This window comes from Leptopilina boulardi, unplaced genomic scaffold (genome assembly GCF_019393585.1).
Source record: "Leptopilina boulardi isolate dan_hultmark-lab unplaced genomic scaffold, ZJU_Lbou_2.1 LbouV2_213, whole genome shotgun sequence".
Taxonomy (NCBI): domain Eukaryota; kingdom Metazoa; phylum Arthropoda; class Insecta; order Hymenoptera; family Figitidae; genus Leptopilina; species Leptopilina boulardi.
Genome location: NW_026137767.1, coordinates 1,832,415 through 1,849,644, shown reverse-complemented (window position 1 = coordinate 1,849,644; position 17,230 = coordinate 1,832,415). Strand labels below are relative to the sequence as shown.

The window sequence follows — 17,230 nt, the reverse complement described above, 5'->3', positions numbered from 1 at the left end:
AGAAAAAAATTCAGAAAATAAAGTTACTCAGCAGGGGAAGTCGGAAGCCCCAGCAACGGCAACTTCGATTTCGGAAAAAAGGCCAGAAAAGAGACGCCTCGAGGACTCCACCTGAGACAGAGACAAAGAAAACAGGCGAGTTGGCCGTAAAAGAAAACCCGCCTGTTGCCGATGTCGACTCTGAGACCTGGATGAAGTCAAGATATGAAAGCAGGGGTCAGGCCCGCTGAGACAAAAACCGAGATTCTGTCAATTAGAAGAACAAGAAGGGATGAAATCCTTCTGGTTCTGAAGAAGGAACAGGATCCCTCTAGTTTTAGAGGTGCCCTGACCACCACTCTCAAAGGAAAGGCGGATGTGAAGACGTTGGTCTCGGTGAGTCAATAGATACTACACCTCGACGAGACCATCGTCGACACAGAAATTGTTGAGGCAGTCCGAGTAGCACTGGGCAAGCCAAATTTAGAAGTACCATGCCACGTCTTCATTCGGTATGGTCACAATAAGATGGCGATTCTGCAACCCCCGGAAACGGATGCAGAATCCCTTCTTGGGACGGAAAGAGTGAAGATTGGCTGGGTAAATTCCTGAGTTCGTGCCAGATGTAAGTATCTACAACTGCTACTTCTCCCCAAACGATCCCTTTAAAAAATTCGATGCCGAAATTCGAGGTCTTGAAGAAAGCGTTAGAGCTTTCGGAGATCATGTCCTCATTGCGGGGGACTACAACAGTAAAACGACAGAATGGGGAGAGAGCCGTCTAGACAGGAGAGAAACCTTGATATCGAATATGGTTGCAGCGAACTATCTAGTGGTGATAAACCGGGGTCGACAGTTTACGTTCAGGCGCGAGGTAGCAGGGTCGATCGTCGATTTAACAATCGCGTCGTCCTTCGTGGCTCGTAGAATGAGAGAGTAGAGCGTTCTGGACGAGACGACCATGAGCGACAACCAGTATATTGAGTTTATAGTCTCTGAGAAAAATCTGGAAGGGAACAATAGACTGCAAGATGGCAGCAAGAAGCCCTCCTGGAATCTCAGAAGACTAAATAGGGAGAAATTGGCGGAGTCTCTAACCGAGTTCCGGTTATTTCAGGAACTCGGTTGTACGACAAAACTAATTACTCTAGAAGAAAAAGTGCGTAAGACGAGGCAAGTTATTATCGCGGCGTGCAGGAATTCAATGCTTCGCCGGCAGAAAACAAAAATGAAGAAAGCTCTGTACTGGTGGAACGACGAACTAGCCGGTCTAAGAAGAGAATGCCATGCAGCGAGGAGGAAGTATACCCACTCTAAGGGAGACCTCCTGCTAAAAGAAGAGTGGCATAAAGCCACTCGAAGAGCTTAAAAAGGTGGCAAAGTCGCTGAAAAATGACAAAGCGCCAGGCAATGATGGAATTCCAAAGAGATCCTCAAAGAGGATCTTTAATACATGTCTGGAGTGTGGAAAGTTTTTCAGTGACTGGAAAACACAGAAGTTGGTCCTCCTTACACGGATAAAATCTAAAAAAAAATGAGTATTTTTTCTCATAGCACTGGCTACTGTGTAAACCAAAAAATTAAATTTCAAAACTCTGAATGTTCTCCACACAGCACTGAATGCTCTGCAGAAAATAATCACAACTTTTTTTGACAGTAAACAGAGTTTCGTTTCATATTAGTTGACAACAGATTATTCAGAACTACAAATGTATAGCAATAAATTCTTTGCTCGAAGTCGTGAATGCTTTTCTCACAGCTCTGAGTACTGTGTAGAATTATTTTTTAGATTTTAGAAAACAAAGAAACGTTAAACGTCAATTAAAAAGAAGATAGACATGGTTATTTTTTCTTTTCAAATATTGATTTTAATTGACATGTTTATAAACAGTTAATGAATAACAGAAATAAAGAAATGAAGATTTCAAAAAGTCTTTTTAAAAATTATCGCTTTTTTAAATTTTTCAGTTATATAGCAAATAAAGTTATTATACAATAATGAAATAATAATTATTTTTAAAATGAATTATTGTAGGTAAATTTTAAATATTTATTTGCATTTCACACGTTTTAAGATTTTAAAATTTCTTAGCTAATATCAAATTACAACCTAATCTAAATTTATAGATAATTATGATTAAAAAATATTAAGTTTCAACATTATTATTTTAAATATTTATCTCGTGAAGTAAAAAAAATTATTATTTCTTACGTTTATTAATAAAAAGTAATTTGTTTAATATTATTAAAGTTTATTACTTCTTATTTAATTAAATAAAAATAATATTAGTTAAATAATCTGTTTTTCATAAGAATATAAGAAAACATCTAAAATTGATTAAAATTGTCTTTAACGCTTGTTTAAAATTGTTATTTATTTTTTATTAAAGGTTAAATATTCTTTTATTTTTTTTATCCTCGAAAATAATTCTACACAGTACTCAGAGCTGTAAGGAAAGCAGTCACGACTTCGAGCGAAGAATTTATTGCTATATTCCTAGCTTTGAAAACTCTGTTGTCCATTAATATAAACCGAAATTCTAATAACTGTCAAAAAAATAGTGATTATTTTCTGCAGAGCATTGAGTGCTGTGCAGAAAACATTCAGAGTTTTGGAATTTTAATTTTTGGTTTCTACAGTAGCCAGTGATGTGAGAAAAAATACTCAGTGCTTTCAGATTTTCTCCGTGTAGGAAAGGGGGATAAACCTCTAGATAAAGTCTCATCAATTAGACAAATTTGTTTATTGGATACGATGGAGAGGCTACAGAGAATCCTGGTAGGCGAAAGTAGCTTATACAAAAACCAATTTGGCTTTAGGAAGGGCCGGTCAACGGTAGACTTACTGGAAGATACGTTTCTAACCGGGTTCGCGGATGTCGTGCTTTTGGTATGCTGTGCGGACGAGATAAATCTTTTACAAATAAAACACGATGATAGTCTGCGACGAATAGGGTTTTGTTTGAACCGACCTAGCCTGAAAATGGCTGTCGATAAAACCTAGGCTCTGCTTGTCACACACTGGAGTGACTTCCGATTCCTGCGGTTGGAAATTGGAGGATCTGTAGTTCCATGGGGGACAAAACTGAAGTACCTGGGAGTGACGTTGGACAAACGTTTGAGTTTCGGCCAACATATTAACATCCCGTCACTCCAAGCTACCGAATGCATGGAAAACCTTTCGAGGATGATGCCCAATATCGATGACCCCAGGAAAAAGAAACGTAGACTAGTGGCGACTGTGGTTCAAGCAAAGCAGCTTTATGCTGCCCCTGTTTGGGCTTCGGCCCTAAAGTTCCATAGCATCTCTGACAGGCTTCTCGCGGTCCAGAGAGACCTGGCACGAAGAATAGTGTCAGCCTTTAGAACAGCGTCTACTTGTGTGAGTCTAGAAGTAGACTCGTTCAGAAATGGCAGGAGAGATGAGATGGGGAATCTAAAGGTAGGTGGACCTACTGTCTGATTCCCCACCTCGTCACATGGTTAAAAAGGAAACACGGTGAAGTTGGCTACTACCTTACACAAGCGTTGTCGGGTCATGGTTGTTTCGGACAGTATTTATATTGCTTTAAAATATAAGCAGACGCGAGATGTGTGTATTGCAACGGTTCGGGTGTCGACGAAGCAACACACATTGACGACGCGGAGCACACGCTCATTTTCTGCGGGCACTGGCGTGAACTTAGACAAGCCATGTTTTCGGCTGTGGGCACTAAAGTCACAGCTGAAAACATGGTTTTTATAATGTTTCAGAGCGCTGACTCTTGGAGGAGCATCGAGTCCGTCATCATTCAAGTAATGAGGACGAAGGAAGACGACAAAAGGATGAGGTTGGCTCGGAGAAATCCTGCTGCTCGGCTGGGTGCACGCAGAAGACGGAAAAGACCTTAACTGGCTCTCCTCTTTCTTCCGCTGGCACTCACAATCAGTTAAGGATTTAGGTCAGAGAGAGAAAAGGTAAGGAGACTTTCACTGGCGATGTATAAAGCTTGAAGCAGTTCCGCCAGTGGAATTAAAGTTTCAAAAAGGGTGTAGTTTTTAGTGGGTCGGCCAGAACAAGAGCGGTCATCCCCACATAACCTGAGAGTACGATGATCTACATCTATATTGGAATTTCTTATATAATTTCATATATAATTTCTCATATAATTCCCTACTTGGTATCTTAGATGGACAATTAAAATAGTGAAATCCACACATGACATCCTATATGATGAATTCTTACATGAGATCCTACATGGATTCCAATATGCTGAATTCTTACATGGGATCCTATATAAAAATCTGTGTAAACTCTTATGTAGAATCTGACATAAGATCCTATGTATGTTCTCATATAGATTCCTACATAGGATCTTATGTAAGAATTCTTCATATAGGAATACATGTAGGATAAACTGCCGTCTGACAACTGAAAATTCCTATATGAAATCCTATATTGTTTCCTTTATATAATTCTATGTGAAATCTTAGATTGATATTTCAGAATCTACATGAAATCCTATATGATTTCTTATGTTCAAATCAATCATATATATGATCCCACGTGAGGATTTTTAATATGATTTTATGTCAGATTTTTTGTAATAATTTTTTATTCAAGAATGGAAAAAAGATTTGATGTATGATTTGATATAGGAAAATTTTTGATTATGGATTGAGGAATGAATTTTGATAGGTTTTTTTATGAGAAAAAAAACGATGGAAATGGACATAAGAAATTGAAAGAAAAAATGTGACGAGAAAAATTGTTGGATTTCATATAGGAATTTACATAATTTATTACCTAAAAATACGTTTATAAGAATTTACATCGAATCCCACTTCAAATAGTGTCTCAATTTCCTATATGATTTTTCATAAGATCCTATATAGTTTCTTACATGACACATTGGCCGTCGGAGGCGCTAGTTTGTTAATAATTTAACAATCACTTTTAAGGAAAATTACTTTTTGTCATTTTTAACGATGCCAAAACTGGTTTTGGCAAATAACGGTTTGCCAAAACTAGTTTTGCCAATTTTAAACGGCCAATGGTCGAAGTAAATCGGCCACAACTAGTTTTGGCAAAAATGCACCGACCAAAACTAGGTTTGGCTGTTTTTTTCGACCATTGGCCGTATTCGGCTTTTGAGCCTAACATATATATAAAATGGTACTTATATTTCAACTTTCATATTGTGTAAAATATTTTTTTGTTATGTTTATATTTTAAAATCTTTTTCTATAAAGCATCTTATTTTTTTGTTAATTAACCTATCAAAATAAAAAAAAATATTTGTACATTTGATTTGCTATTTTGTACATTCGTTTTTGAGTTATATTAATTTAAAATTTTAATGAGTGCAAATTGTGAGATTTTAACTCTATATGCAAAGTAAAAAAAAATTTTCTAATTTAAAATTTACTTCACTTGATTAAATTCAACCAATTTTTCAAACCTCGACTTAAAAAATTTTTTCAAGAAATTTATTTTATTATATTTATTATACTTGAACTCAACACTTTACCGAAATTATAAATTCGAATAATTTGGATAAAAATTGGACTTTAAATAGTCTGAATAGCCCAGGTTTACGGTATCTTTATTGTATATTTAAGCGCTTTTGCAAAGTATGCTAACAATCGGAAGTTAAATAATGGAGATATTTAACTATTACAATTTAAATATTCATTTCCGGTTAGTTAATGTCAATTTACAACATTTCAAAATTATATAAGATCCATCGCATAGTTGGAGGTGCACATCGAAGAACCGGTTGTAATTTTTTACACTAAAAATCACTAGCCAGTAAATTCAAAATTATACAATTGATTTAAAACGTAGTCTAAGATGTATGCATTGATTCATTAACAACACTTGTTTGATTCATTTTTTTGTTATTGCTTAGATGTGATTAGCTTTAGATTATGATAAATAAAATGAAGTTATTAATATTATATATAGTAATAGCTAGTATAGGAATAGCACATTTAACAATATAAAAAGATGGTTGAATAAGACACCTATTTTGTCCTCTCGCACAGAAAATCATTCTTTATTCTTTAATTCAACTACAATTAACTATACACGAAAAACGTCTTTTTACATAAAATCCTTTTCAAGCTAGGACGCTTCGTCTTAGATAGTGCCTCTTTAGATCACTGCTAACCTCAGTACTGTATGTTTTCACTATACATAAACTCCTCTTCATTCTTTGTTTTCCTCCGCATTGAGTGTTCCAAAAATAGGGAGTTACAAGCCGAGGGAATCATTCAAATTCCCAATAATTAATTCATAAGTTATAAATTTTATGCAGACGAAAGGCATGTGTCTAATATTCCTTTATTTTTCTTCTCTTTAAATTATGTCTCAATATAAACACCAGAATCGCCTCATTTGTCAAACTACTTTAGTAATTAATTTTTGAGTAACTGTGTACACGTAATTTAGTGTCATTTTAACGTTAGTTGGGAGATACTATTCATAATAATGATTACACTATTGTATAAACTAACTAAAAGAAATATGATGGAAAAAAAAATATTCCTATTGCGTATTAAATTTAAAAATAATTATTATTGGATTTTAATTAACTTTTTAAAAAAAGTTTTTGGGGTCGCTGATTATGATTCTGAGAATAGTTGTTGTTTATCGTAAATGTCTTCTACATCTTTATTGGTGTTTTGTACTAACAATAAAATAATTCAATATAATTGATAAAATGTTTGTATTATTGTTTTATTTACCTTTAAAGGATACTACTTAGACAAAATTAATCATAATAGATGTTTTAATTAAATTAAAAACATCAAATTATTCATTTGCAGTAGACATTAATTTTAGAGGAATTGTTTTATTTAATTTTCTTTCTCCTACATACGTTTAATAAATTTTATTCTGCTTAAAAGCTAACTATCTAAAGAATACCTCAATTTTTTTACTTAATTTAGAGGCTATTTTAATTTCTTTCTGCTACTGTTAATCTACTGGTTCCAATTTTTGCTTTGTCCAAGTATTAGTACTTTCACCTTATTGGTAGTATTTCAATTTGACATGATACTGAGATAAATATAAAAAAATACACTACCGGCAGAAATTGTCGGTACGCCTGACGTGCGAGAAGCGGAAATTTGATGCTGACTTTAAAGCAAGATATTTTAAGTTAGAAAAAAGTTAGAGACATGTAACGTTTCACCGCCTTGCTGTTGGGTAATAGAAAAACATGCTCGAACATTTTTTAACATATTTCAGGAACTATAAAACATTTTTAATTCGAGGCGGCGAAAAGTGATGATCGACGGTCGAGTTGTAGAAAAACATGCTTGGACCTTTTTTAACATTTTTCAGGAACCACAAAACATTTTTTAAGTTTTAAAAATGCAAATTAAAGCTAAGACCCTAATGATTATGTTGTAAAATTTTCAAATTTTTCCATACATTATTCTCGATTATGCTAAGAGTCAAAAACACTAGTACGAAACTAGGAAAATTGCATAATTTTTTCTTGAAATGTTTTCGGTGTTTTAAATGCTAAAAAAACAAAAAAAAATTTCTTGATATACATTCAGACGCAGCAATTTATCAGATTTTCAACCATCTAAATTACAAGTCTCTAAGTTTTTTCAATCTTAAAATATCTTGCTTTAAAGTCAGCATCAAATTTTCATTCCTCGTACCGACAATTTCTGCCGATAGTGTATATTTTTTTCAAATGGAGGACAATGAAAACTAATCTTTGTTTAAATGTCGACGAAAATAATTTTATTTATTGACTAAAGAAAAATGCAATTTTTAAAGTAACTATCAGTGTATAAAATTACGACAATTCTCCACAATTGTTTATTATAACTTTTTTTGAGGTTTTACCACTTTGAGAACCCAAAGCTTCCAACTGAAACATAAAAATAAATTGATTAAATTATTGATTGATAATTATACCTACCCTATTGAAAAAATATCACTGTAATGAGCACTCTAATTAGGACCGTAATTACGACCCTAAATACGCCTCTGAATTCGAAACCGGATTTATAGTCGCAATTAAGATTCTAATTACGGTCATAATTACACCCGTTTATAAAAAGTGATTTTTTTTTAAATGCTATAAAAATTTATATTGATTTATAAACGGGTGTAATAATGATCCTAATTACGACCGTCATTAGGATCATAATTACGACTGTAAATCCGTTTTCAAATTCACAGGCGTATTAAGGGTCCTTATTACGGTCATATGTTTTCAATAGGGATAATATTGAATTTAAATTAAAATATTATTCATTACTGAACGTAATAAATTACATCTTGAATTAGAATTTTTACAGTTTACATAAAATTTGCAAGGGTCGTTTATATCAATGTAAATATAAAAAAATAGTTATATTATAGTTACAAATAACCTGTAAATTTCATGAAAAAATATTCAATTGTTTATGAAAAATAAACAATTGAAATTTTAGGCTTAACATTTTTTAAACTTTCATGCCTTCAACAAAAATTGATGAAATCTAATTCCAAACTTTATAAATATAATTTGTACGCTTTCAAAAGTCTTTATTTGTTGTTAAAAATAAATATTTATTATAAACAAATTAAAAAATAGATGTGTTCTGGATGACGATATTTAATTTTATGAACAAAAGCTGAAAGCGTATTTATTAAAGGTTGTATATTAACGAAAAAAAATTGTTTCAAACAAATAGTTTATTAATTACGAATTTTTTTAAAAGCGCGCGCAAGCACCCTGAATGCGTCTACTGCGTTTGACTAAATATCGTGCGCTGTTGTTAATAATAATCACGGTGCGCCTGAAATGGATTTAAATGAAAATACCTTGCACTCTAAAATTTCTTGTCGAGTTTGAATCTTTGAAGCTCCCAGAGTATATTTAAACAAAAAAGAAAATAATCGTCGAAGCAAAACTCGTTCCTCGGGAGTTTTTGGGATCGATGATTAAGAATATGAAGTTAAATTTAAAAAATTCGTTCGCCGCATTGAATTCGTCATTTTGAATTTTTTAAATTTTACTTCATATTCGTAATCAGCGATCCCAAGTTAGACACGTTCGGTCCTTTGAAAGTATATACAGTATTCAATGCAAAATATAAAAAGCTTTTACCTGACGGTACTACAGAATTCGATATAAAATATTTCATTAATAAGTCAGAGTCAATTTTCCCTTCAACTGAGTTACGCGATTGGTATAATGATTATGTAAAGCAGAAAACACTTAAAGCAATTGAAGATTTTCGAGATAAAGAATCAAATTGGCAACTCTATTCAATCCATAGATTAGATGTCAATATTAACAAATACAATCCTTTGCGTGTTGGTTCTTTCATTGATCTACCGCCATCTATAAAAGCTAAACGTGTCTGTGTCAATGTTAGAAATGAAAAGGATTGGCGATTCAAACAGCTACACTAGCGCCACAGTTGAACTAATTTAGGCGTGACTCGCTCTGTAGCACTCCATGTGTTTTAAATTATTTTTTTTTATTTAACGCTTAAAAATAATTTTACAAACGCAATAAAAATATCAGAATAATTAAATAATTTGAAATAAACTGTCAAAACAGAGACTGCTTTAGAGCGAGTCACGCCTAAATTAGTTCAACTGTGGCGCTAGTGTAGCTGTTTGAATCGCCAATAATGAATGCTTCAAGTGGGGAATATTATCGGCATTGTATAAAGCTTCGTCAAACCCATCTCGTTTGCAAAACTATATAAATATTCAACATCATTTAAATTTTACTAATATTAAATTCCCTGTAGAACTCAATGACCTTGCAAAATTCGAAGTGCTTAACAATATTTCAGTAAACGTTTATTGTCTTGTTAAACGAAAGGGGAAATTCATCGTCTCGACAATAGACCTCACCTTAAAGATTATGTCGATTTCAATACTAGTCAAAGAACAATGGCTAGTAATGAATTTCCCTATCGAAAATTCCGATATCGAAACCTATATAGGAAACTATATGGGAAACTATATTGTTTCCCATATAGTTTCCTATATAGGAAGCTATATATGAAGCTATATAGTTAACTATATAGAAAACTATGTTGGAAAATGGGACAGGCAACGATATAGTTTACGATGTAGTTTACTATGTAGGAAACTATGTCAATTCCGATTTTCTTTTTTTTTAATTTAAAAAAATATTATTTAATATTTTTTCACGCAAGAGTATTCTTAAAACTCTACTGAGAATTATTAAACAATTTTTAAATTTAAATTATAATTTAATAAATTATTAAATTTTAAAAGAGCATTTATAAATAAGTTCCCGGTTACACATATGTAACAAATCTAGATCTCTGTTACAAAAAATATATTTGTTTTTATTTAGCGTCAATAATATAAAAAAAAAAAAAAAATTCTTCCGACGTGTTGACTCTGAGACGCGAACCCTCGACCATCATAGCTCTCAACCGCACTAGGAGCGCCTTAACGGGCTCGACCAGGGGAGGCTATGAAATATCTTGAGAAAATGTCTCTTATAACGAAAATACTTTAAACAGATACTTATATTATTTTGTAAAGTCATCAAACAGTTTTTCAGATGTTTATTATTACAAAGAGTATATTATTGTATACATATATTTTTTTCCAATGGTATATGCGTTTTAATACCCAATTTTATATTCGGAGTTTATTAACATCAACATTTAATTTAGAATGACATGAATTTAAATTTTAATCAAGTGAACTCTGCATAAATTTCAATTTTTTTGGAAATAAATTAAGTAACAATGTTCGTATAGCAAATTTTTTTTAATAAACTAATGTAATTTGTATAATGCTAATACTTAATTACAACTCACTTTAAACCAGAATTTTCTTATATGAAATTAATGTGATCAAACATAAATTATTACATAACTACAATTCAATAATTATTTTTTTTTAAACAAGGAAAATAAGTTACATTGACAGAATTCTCAAGTTTTTAAAAGTTCCAAAAAAAAGTTATCAAGCAACAAAAATTTACGCACAATTTTATTATTTTTAAACACTATAATATTAGGGGTACCTCCAATTTTAATAAAACTTGGATCGAAAATTCCGACATCGGAACATAGATTGTAGCCTACATCTGAAACGTTATCTAAATGCATATAGGAAACTATATCGGGAACCATATGGGATGCTATATCGGAAACTATACAGGAATCGATGTTGGAAATTGGGACAGGCAAAGATGTTTTTTCCCATATAGTTTCCCATATAGTTTCCGATATGGTTTCTAAACTAATTTAAAAGAAACCTCTTACAAAGTATTAATTTACAAAACTTTTATAATTTAACAGAATACATATTATTCTAAATGTAATTAAGAAATTTTTACATTTAATATAAAATGTTAATTTGGCAGACATGAAACGTCTTAGGAACGTTCCATTTGCCCACTGAGTAATATGAGATAAAATGTGTAAGAAATTTTATTTAAAAATAGTATAAATTTAGTTGAATTAAATACTACTGCAAAGCATTTTAGCTTTTGGCTATGTTATTATTGTTTCTTATTGTTATTAATATTGATTTTATTGTAAATACTAGAATAATTATTCCTATTTATTAATTGCATGAAGTTTATTCTTGATTGAAATCACAAATTTAGTCTGATATTGGCTACAAAAAGTTGATCAAATGATGCACCATTCCTCATGACTAAAAAAGTTTAATTTTTATAATATTTGTAGTCTTAGGAACATTAGGCATTTCAATACAAATGCAAATTTGGAACTGAACATAAATATTGACAATTAACATTTAGTGACATATAAACACATACTTTTTTAATTTCATGAGAAGGAACAGCAACTTTGTTGTCAATAATTTCTACAATTTTTTTTATCATTCTGCAGTTCTCGTCAATGAAATTTACGGTTACAATTTTTTTTACAATAACATACTCACTCTTTGTAACAGGATCAACTACAAAATTAAACAATTGGACGTAAGTACCATTATATAATATTGCAAAGCTGTTGTTAGAACGCTTGTTATTTTTCAAGCAAGACATAAATAAACAGCTATTTTTTACAATCTTTTTATAAGAAACGGATTTTTCAGAAATGTTCAAATCTATTATCCATTTTTCCTCTACAGATGATGATGGTCCAAAATATCGGATTCCAGAAATTTGTAGAGTTTTTTTTATTCTCACTGTACCAATATTATCATAAAAATCCTTGACTTTAAAGGAACAATTAGGATAAAGGTGATCTTTTAGGAAAAGCATACTATATTGAAGACTGATTTGTCTACAAATTTGGTGGTGAACTCCGTTCGCGGCATGAATTACCTTTAACAATTCTCCGTTTCCGGATTCGAATGCGAAAGCATTATGTGCCCATAGAGGTCCCCAATCAAAAACACTTTTGGATAAATGAAGAAGAATATGCACATTAAATGTCATACTTCTTTTAGTGTATAATAACTCTGTTTTTCCAACAAATTTGTGTAGCAATTCATCAGCCAAGTCTATTTCTGAAATTTTGATTTCATCTTGAAGCAAAAGATAAATACCGTCAACTAAGAGAGTCCAATGTTTAAATAGGTCATCATGTAAAATTGTCTGCAAAATTGGACTGCTATAAAATAAAACCCAATTTTCCCATTCTCTGGCTTTCCAAAATGCCCTTTCAGAAAATAGGCGTGTAAGCCTGCAAATCTGATTTGGAACTTTAATACTATTCAAAGCATTATCAATCGTAGGAATAAAGGTTTTAGAAAATAAACCACCTTTTTCTTTATTCCCAAACCAAATTGTAGCAAACTGTTTTGCTATCCCAGAAATGCAGTGCATACTGTCGAATATGCATCCGTAAATAAAATTAAAATCTATTAAATTTATTAATTGAGATGGTTGTTTTACTCCAAAAACAGATTTTCCTGACTGACATGCGGACTGCATATGCTTTATAGTATCATCATTGTTCCTACTTTTCGGTTTTTCTTTAGTCAAAACATATTTTATAATTCCTGAACGCTTTTTTCTACTATTGAGAACCCATTCTCCAGGATGAAGACATTGGTGACATCCATAACAACCATTAAATTGCACGAATCCCATTACGGGAGCGCGAGCTACTGAATCGCAACAGCATACTTGCGCAAAAATTTTTATGTTCATTTCTTCAACACCTACTTTGCACTTAACCCCAGCAGTTGAAAGAACTTTCATTTTTTGCACAAATGGTTTCAGAAAAACATTCATTTTTGGTTTATCTTTACCGAACCAGAGACCAATTAAAATTAAATTCTTTGACCTAATGTGATAAGGCAATTCGTTTACCATTAGGAAAATGGGCCAAATTGAGTAGGAGGAACTGGTAAATAACGGTGCTCCGTCAGTATTAAATGTAACAGTAGCGTAGCTGCGTTTATCGTTTTCACTTAAATTTTTCACAAAGTTGCGATATAATTTGCCATCATATATATCGCGAATATTGCCTTTATCGTTTATTCTTTCGTTAACTACATATTTATAATAAGTACTGTTACATTCTATTAGTTTTAAAATATGCGAAGAAGCATCCATTGTCACGAAAAAATCTTTGTACTTATAATTTTTTGTGTTAATCTTGGTTTTACACGATTTACATTTTACAAATTTTGTTTCTCGTTTAAATTTACCTACATATGCAGAACATTTTGTGCATGTTGCATGAAGTTCTGTACGATTTTTTGGGTAGAACAATTTATCAATTAAATATTTTGTATTTGGCAAAACGTTGAAAGCGAAAATACAGTTTATTAGTTTAAATAGATTTGTGATTTCTATTAATGACAACGCGTGTACTATTGCATATTTTAGAATCATTAATAATAATTCACTAGGAGTAATCTTTACTGGCACTTGTATTGGAGTTGACATATTATTGTTACCAATCACCTCTGCTATGGATGAGAAACAATTTCTATATGGAAAGTCGTTATTTTCAATTGGTTCACAATCTTCAGCCAGGGAAAGGTTATCGTCATCTGATGATTCCACAAGAAAATTGTCCTCCATATCACTCTGAAATATAATTAAACTTTCTTAGAATATTATAACCAAGATGTATTTCAAGATATTGTATAAATATATAAAATATTACAGAAAACTGCACGTGATCATGTACAGAATTTTCAATACAGTAATAATTAAAAAATACGACTATTATTATATTTATTATTATATTACATGTAATATATTATTATATTATATATAATATATTATTATATTATATTATTATATAATAATAGACGCTTAAAATGAAGAAAGAATATTTCAAATATAATAAATGCTCAGCTTACCTGAGCATATGACATGTTGGGGCATTCTAATTCATCGTCAGAAAATAGTTCCACCACTTTTTCAATTTGATCAGCATGATTTACTGTGCATGGATTAAACAGTTCATTTGTATTTCGTTCAATTTCAAACTGATCATTATTATCATTTATTATGGTTTCGTATGCCTGTAATTAAAAACACATTATTGAAACAAAAAATATATTTATATAAAATTCTATTAATATATTTTCTTAGATTTCTATATTATTATTAAAAAATTTACAAATTATACAAATAATTATACTCTCGTTCAAAATATTCTCTTGTATGGATAATTCTGGTACAAGTGCATCATTTCGACTTTAATATTGCAATATATTTTTAAAAATTTTAATCTTTTCTTGGCTTGATGTTATAACCTTGATTATTTATCAAAATGACATATTTTCCTTTATTTACAATAAATATTTTAAAAATTATTTTAGTTCAATGTTTATTAAAACTCTGTTTATGGGAATGTCAGTCCCATGTGAGAGGAAGCGAATTAACCGAAAGCAGATTTTTATGAGAGCGTAGAGGATAGTGCAACAGTTAGTAAATGGATCTTATAAATTTGACTAGGACTTTAAAAAATTTAACGATTTTCAGTTTACTTAGGCCTAATATAGATATGTAATCTTCTTACTATAAAATTTTCTTCTTCTGAAAGCGCAATTTCAAGGTTTCGATCACGTTCACTCATGGTGTCGTCTGAATCATATTCTTCAATGAAAGGCAATTTTTCTGTTTCTATCTGTATTTCAGCATTTTGTTGAAAACAAGAAAATGAAGATCCACTACCCTGAAAAAAATTTCCATGTAAATCTGCAATTTCGTCATAAATTGTTATTTTTGTATCAATATGTTATAATGGTTTCACACTTCTCCATTACGCTGTTTTTTATTTCGGTACCACGTAGAAGATGGCATAACATTTTCCGATTCTGGATGTAAATATTTCTTATATCTCTTTGGTCTACGGCTATTGTTCATGATGTTATCTAATCCCTAGATTGAAAAAAATGTTATTTTATACGAAATATAAAGCTAAAACAGTTTTTACAAAACATGTTGACTTATGCTTTACTAAAAAAATTATTTAATATTGTTGCCATATACTTAGTGATGAACATAGATTAAAATAAATTACTACATATCGACGCCTCCCGACAGGAAAATGCTTTTCCAAATGTCAATGCAAGAAAAATCTATCTGAGAAACAAGTGCAGTAACACAAATTTATTATAAGTTTAATTTATAATTTATTATTAAATTAAATTAATTAAATTAAAATTTCTTCATAATAATACGTTAACCTTACAAATAAATAAACTTAACATTTAATTATTATTTAAATTTTTTTTATTTAAATTCTGCAGATTTTCTCGAAATCTTCTTGTAAGACGATTTTATGGATAAAATACTGATGATACTTAAATATTGATACAAATTTTTCTACAAATAATATTCTGTCATTGTCACTAATAATCTAAGTTCTGAATTACTGTTTTCCCATAATTATGTATGATGGATATGTATGACAGATAAAAATAGTTAAATTTAGCACATGATGATTGTTATTATCTTATGAAATTAATAAAACAATTTTGAATTTTAAATGACATCTTATGAAAAATATGTAATAATATCTAGTCAATCAAGAACAGATTAATTTTATAAGGGATTGTCGTGAAGATACTTTCAGTGGTGTGTATTGCATCCATAAACTTAAATAGAATATTTTCTTTTCATATGAACAAATGATTGAAATATACTTATAAAGCCAACGATTTCATATCATATATTTATCGTCGATCAGTTTTGAACTTTTTACAATTACCCTTATATGTATAATATGTTTTTGACGCGCGTCTCCCCTTTTTCAAAAAAAACTTAACGTGTATTATTTTCTGCTATATCACCTATTTAATTTAATTGGTAAACACTAAAAAATAACAATTTTACTTACTTGATATAATACTGCTCCTCTTATTACACCTCTTATTATATTATGGTAATTGTAGTCCAATTCAATTATGTAATTTTTTTAATTAACAATTAACAAAAATTAAACTCCGCGAACAAGAATTTGAATGTTAACAGTCAATCCTGGATGCCAGTAAATAATAAGCGTAGCAAACATAGGGATGTTTTCGCTATATGGACAAGGTGAGTTCCGAGGATTGATATATTTTAACCTCAACTTTGTGTCGTTAGGATCCTTATAGTGTTACGTCATTGGCTGATCCAACAGAAACGCGCTTATGCTGATTGGATTATTTTTCCCTCCCTCCCTCCCGCATTTGAAAGTTTTAAAACGTTAAAGTATGCGTAATATCTCCTGTCAGTCACGTGATAAGAGCAGACAATTTTTCTTGACCGAGTAGTGGGTACCAGAAGATCTGCCGGGTACAGTTTTATTGAGTTTTATTTTGTATTTTCTGAGGTCAACTTCGTGTTTGTTATGGAGACTATAAAAGTGGCTCTCGTTTTGTTCCACAACGGTTGTCAGAAAGTGGTGCCAGTGGAATGGATTGAAAAATTTTTTCCAAAAAATGAATCCGACTTCAAACTAAATCAAAAATATAAAATATGGTTGAATGGAAAAAAGGAAAACGATACTCTTTTGAATGGAAACATCCTTCTTTTAGGCCGTAAGTACCATTAAATAAATATTGTTTTTAATTCTTAAACACACATTGTTAATTTTTATACTTTTCTATAAATTTAAAAAAAATTTAAATACTAGAAAGCACGTGTGAAAAATTTTATGCTTGTGTTACTTAATATTGTTGTTATGTCACTGTAATGTTACATTGTAATATTACTAACATTACATGTAACATTACAGTAATGTTACGTGCTACTTCCGAAGATAGAATTAATTTTTAGTTGCATTAGTTACTTCATTTTTAAAAGCTCATGTTCACGACATTACTAAT

The 17,230-nt window shown here is 30.9% G+C and overlaps 3 protein-coding genes across 7 annotated transcripts in view; 1 reads left to right on the top strand and 2 right to left on the bottom strand.

Annotated features, from left to right (window-relative positions):
* Positions 1-940: 940 nt before the first annotated feature.
* Positions 941-1,348, top strand: LOC127278875 (uncharacterized). Its single transcript, XM_051300804.1, has one exon. The coding sequence runs from the start codon at positions 941-943 to the stop codon at positions 1,346-1,348; it is 408 nt and encodes a 135-aa protein (XP_051156761.1).
* Positions 1,349-7,696: 6,348 nt separating this feature from the next.
* Positions 7,697-17,230, bottom strand: part of LOC127278886 (peptidyl-prolyl cis-trans isomerase-like) — an 82,362-nt gene continuing 72,828 nt past the window's right edge. For all 5 annotated transcript variants that reach the window (XM_051300817.1, XM_051300818.1, XM_051300820.1 and 2 more), the window contains exon 4: positions 7,697-7,853. In XM_051300817.1, the coding sequence (XP_051156774.1) occupies positions 7,779-7,853 (75 nt within the window). In that variant the 3' untranslated portion in view covers positions 7,697-7,778. The remainder of the gene's footprint in view (positions 7,854-17,230) is intronic.
* LOC127278885 (uncharacterized) lies at positions 10,997-15,465 on the bottom strand. The gene is made up of 3 exons (XM_051300816.1): positions 14,935-15,465; positions 14,270-14,434; positions 10,997-13,991 (listed from the first exon to the last, which is right to left on the bottom strand). The coding sequence occupies exons 1-3, from the start codon at positions 14,989-14,991 to the stop codon at positions 11,688-11,690; spliced, it is 2,526 nt and encodes an 841-aa protein (XP_051156773.1). The 5' UTR covers positions 14,992-15,465; the 3' UTR covers positions 10,997-11,687.